Source organism: Cupressus sempervirens, chromosome 10, assembly GCF_028749045.1.
Source record: "Cupressus sempervirens isolate cs-2001-9-10 chromosome 10, ASM2874904v1, whole genome shotgun sequence".
Classification (NCBI taxonomy): Eukaryota; Viridiplantae; Streptophyta; class Pinopsida; order Cupressales; family Cupressaceae; genus Cupressus; species Cupressus sempervirens.
Genome location: NC_143127.1, coordinates 690,421,137 through 690,423,867, shown reverse-complemented (window position 1 = coordinate 690,423,867; position 2,731 = coordinate 690,421,137). Strand labels below are relative to the sequence as shown.

The window sequence follows — 2,731 nt, the reverse complement described above, 5'->3', positions numbered from 1 at the left end:
ATTGAATTTACTTAAATTGTTAGATATGTAATTTTTCAATTAAATTTTGTACCATATTAGGAGAAGAGTGTCACTCGCCATCTCCATTCTGCTGGCAGTCCTTCACCTTTGAGTTACTAATTTTAAAGAAACTTTAAAAAAATAAAATATGTCATGTACCAATAGCCACCCACTTGTAATCTGAACAATAGATATTTTTAAACAACTACTAGCCTATTTGTGCGCAAGTGTTGACAATTCATCAACAACTATAAGACAGTTGAGTAATTGTATTGACAACCTTTTAAGTCATAGCAATAATTATAAAGAAATAGCTAAATTGTATGTATGGACAACTAAAAGATATTTTTGGAACTATAAATACCTAAAATGTATACATAGATAACTGAAAGATGGTTTAGGGTTTGTAGATATATAAGTTATAGATGCTACTATTGCGCTTTGAATTATTCTTTTCATTAAATTTATTTACAGCTTTTGAAGAGTTCAAGCAAGATTAGACAAATGATAAGTAGGAGATATTTCCACATTAAGTGGAATTATGGTATTGCTATCAAGATTTAATTGTGATATTTCCGATTACACTTGCAATCGAAATTTCATTACCAGGATTGAAGCTAATTAAAAGCATAATTGGAAAGGCAGGTATTGAGTCTGTGATCATAGTTTAACAAGAATCAGATATTTGTTCCATTCTGGTGTCAGTGTTAGATATTTTCGAACAAAACATTCCCTTGTAATGAAAGGGAGGCAAATGATGCAGAGAAACCTACAATTACATGGGCGATGACCCTGCCTGATTCAACACATTTAACCAGTAACTAATTCCATCGGACTCATCATCTTTGGTCAACAATTCTATGCTCTTAAACAAATGGGTATTTGTGTATTCGTCATCTATGCCGCTCAAGAAATCATCTCCTGGATTGGCTGACATGAAATACTCAGCATTCCCATCTGAGCTCTGCTCCAACATTACGTCAAATCTGCTAATTTCGGATTCAAAATCCTGATTTTCAAAGATCAACCTCCTCTCATCTTCAACAGCCGGTGGGTGTGGAGAATACCCAATTGGTTCATCAAAAGAATCTATGCAACTGGATTGAAGCCAATCTAAACTGGAACTTGATGAATCTCCACTGATAACCTCACTCTCTATACTACTCAAAGACGAAGGAATTTCATTTGAAAGATTCCGTGAATCATAGAACGCGTCAGAAAAATTAGAGACTCTGGTGGGAGAATCAACCGAGAAAGCTTTTGGTGAATTGTATTCCGCCATTAATGGGCTTGTTGCCCCATTATAATCAGTGTAATCTAACGGAGCTTCCGCTAAATTTTCATACTCCATTAATGGACTTCTCGGCCCACCGTACTCAGAGTAATCCAATGAAACTTTTTCTTGAGACACAGCAAAATTGTTCTTCTCCATTGATGCATCTGCCTCTTTAATGTACTCACAGTAATCCAGCGAAATCAAACTGTCCCCTGTTTTGGGCAAAACTGAATCCTTTGTCACAGCATGGATCACGGGATCGACTCCCATCCGCAGCAGCCTTTTCTTCAAGTGGGTGTTCCACACATTCTTTATCTCATTATCTGTTCTTCCTGGCAGGCGCGAGGCAATGGCAGACCACCTGGATCATCACAAAGCTCAACAAAATCAGCCGGGGAAATGGTAAAACAGAGAGAGAAATCACAGAGCATAATGGGGGCACTGAACAAACCTGTTGCCGAGACGCTGGTGAAGCTTGATAATGGCTTCCTCCTCTTCAGGACTGAAATTCCCACGTTTAATGTCTGGTCTGAGGTAATTAATCCACCGAAGACGACAGCTTTTTCCACACCGCAAAAGCCCTGAAACCGCCATTGAAGAATGCTCATTAGTTTCCGACATGAAAAGGGGAAAAAATAAAGAGAGGATTTTTAATGATATTCTGCTTCTGGATTCAATTGGGTATGAGTCAACATTTCAGAATTTTGCAGTCTACCATCATTTTATGATAGATTGTAGAGTGAAAATCTATTGATGTTGAAAACTTCAATACAATTGAATTCAACTTTCAGAGAGATGTTGTAAAAATATGATGTAATTGATTGAAACCTGCTTGCTTTGGAAGTGCACGCCAGTTGCCATGGCCATTTCTGCGAATGAAATCAACGAGAATATGATCTTCTTGAGGAGTCCAAGGTCCTTTCTTTAACCCCATTTTATCACAGCAGGGAGCTCGGCCCATTTTTTCTTCCTCTTTTCTTTTGCACTTGGCCGCTTGAGTTCAATTTTCCACGCTGCTTGAACTCAATTTGTAGATGAGCAGAGAGAAGTGCTGATTTAATACATGTCTGGATTCAGACGCACGCGCTTGAGTTTCCTTTCGACCGACGACAGATAATATGAATTATTTAATGTGCTTTTTGGGGCAATATTTGTCATTCTCAATGGCGGTCAAGTTTGTCCAGATGAACGTTGAATAGCGGTCGGTCCCGTGCAACTACTCCCCTGCTCAAACACGCCTTAAATATGATGGCCGGTTTAGCCTTGTTTTTGTTTTTGGCACATTTAAAACAATATCTGGCCTTGTGGATTTACAAATAGGATATGGGTTACGTTTTTTGTTTGAAAGGTTTGAGTTGTATTATTATATATGGAAAAAGTTTAGATTAAAATATTAAAATTAGATGTTATATATGATTATATATTTAAAAGTTATTATGATTTGTTGGAAAGCAT

The 2,731-nt window shown here is 37.3% G+C and overlaps 1 protein-coding gene across 1 annotated transcript; it reads right to left on the bottom strand.

The window, feature by feature from the left end:
* Positions 1-663: 663 nt before the first annotated feature.
* LOC149535720 (uncharacterized) lies at positions 664-2,384 on the bottom strand. The gene is made up of 3 exons (XM_089805783.1): positions 2,105-2,384; positions 1,728-1,857; positions 664-1,637 (listed from the first exon to the last, which is right to left on the bottom strand). The coding sequence occupies exons 1-3, from the start codon at positions 2,235-2,237 to the stop codon at positions 776-778; spliced, it is 1,125 nt and encodes a 374-aa protein (XP_089661909.1). The 5' UTR covers positions 2,238-2,384; the 3' UTR covers positions 664-775.
* Between the last annotated feature and the right edge of the window lie 347 nt (positions 2,385-2,731).

What these genes read in the sequence shown, in the direction of transcription:
- LOC149535720 (XM_089805783.1), bottom strand. Translation starts at nt 2,237, where the DNA reads ATGGGCCGAGCTCCCTGCTGTGATAAAATGGGGTTAAAGAAAGGACCT. An exon ending in TGCACTTCCAAAGCAAGCAG is followed by an intron (nt 1,858 to 2,104) that starts GTTTCAATCAAT and finishes TGGCGGTTTCAG; the next exon opens with GGCTTTTGCGGTGTGGAAAA. An exon ending in CACCAGCGTCTCGGCAACAG is followed by an intron (nt 1,638 to 1,727) that starts GTTTGTTCAGTG and finishes GTGATGATCCAG; the next exon opens with GTGGTCTGCCATTGCCTCGC.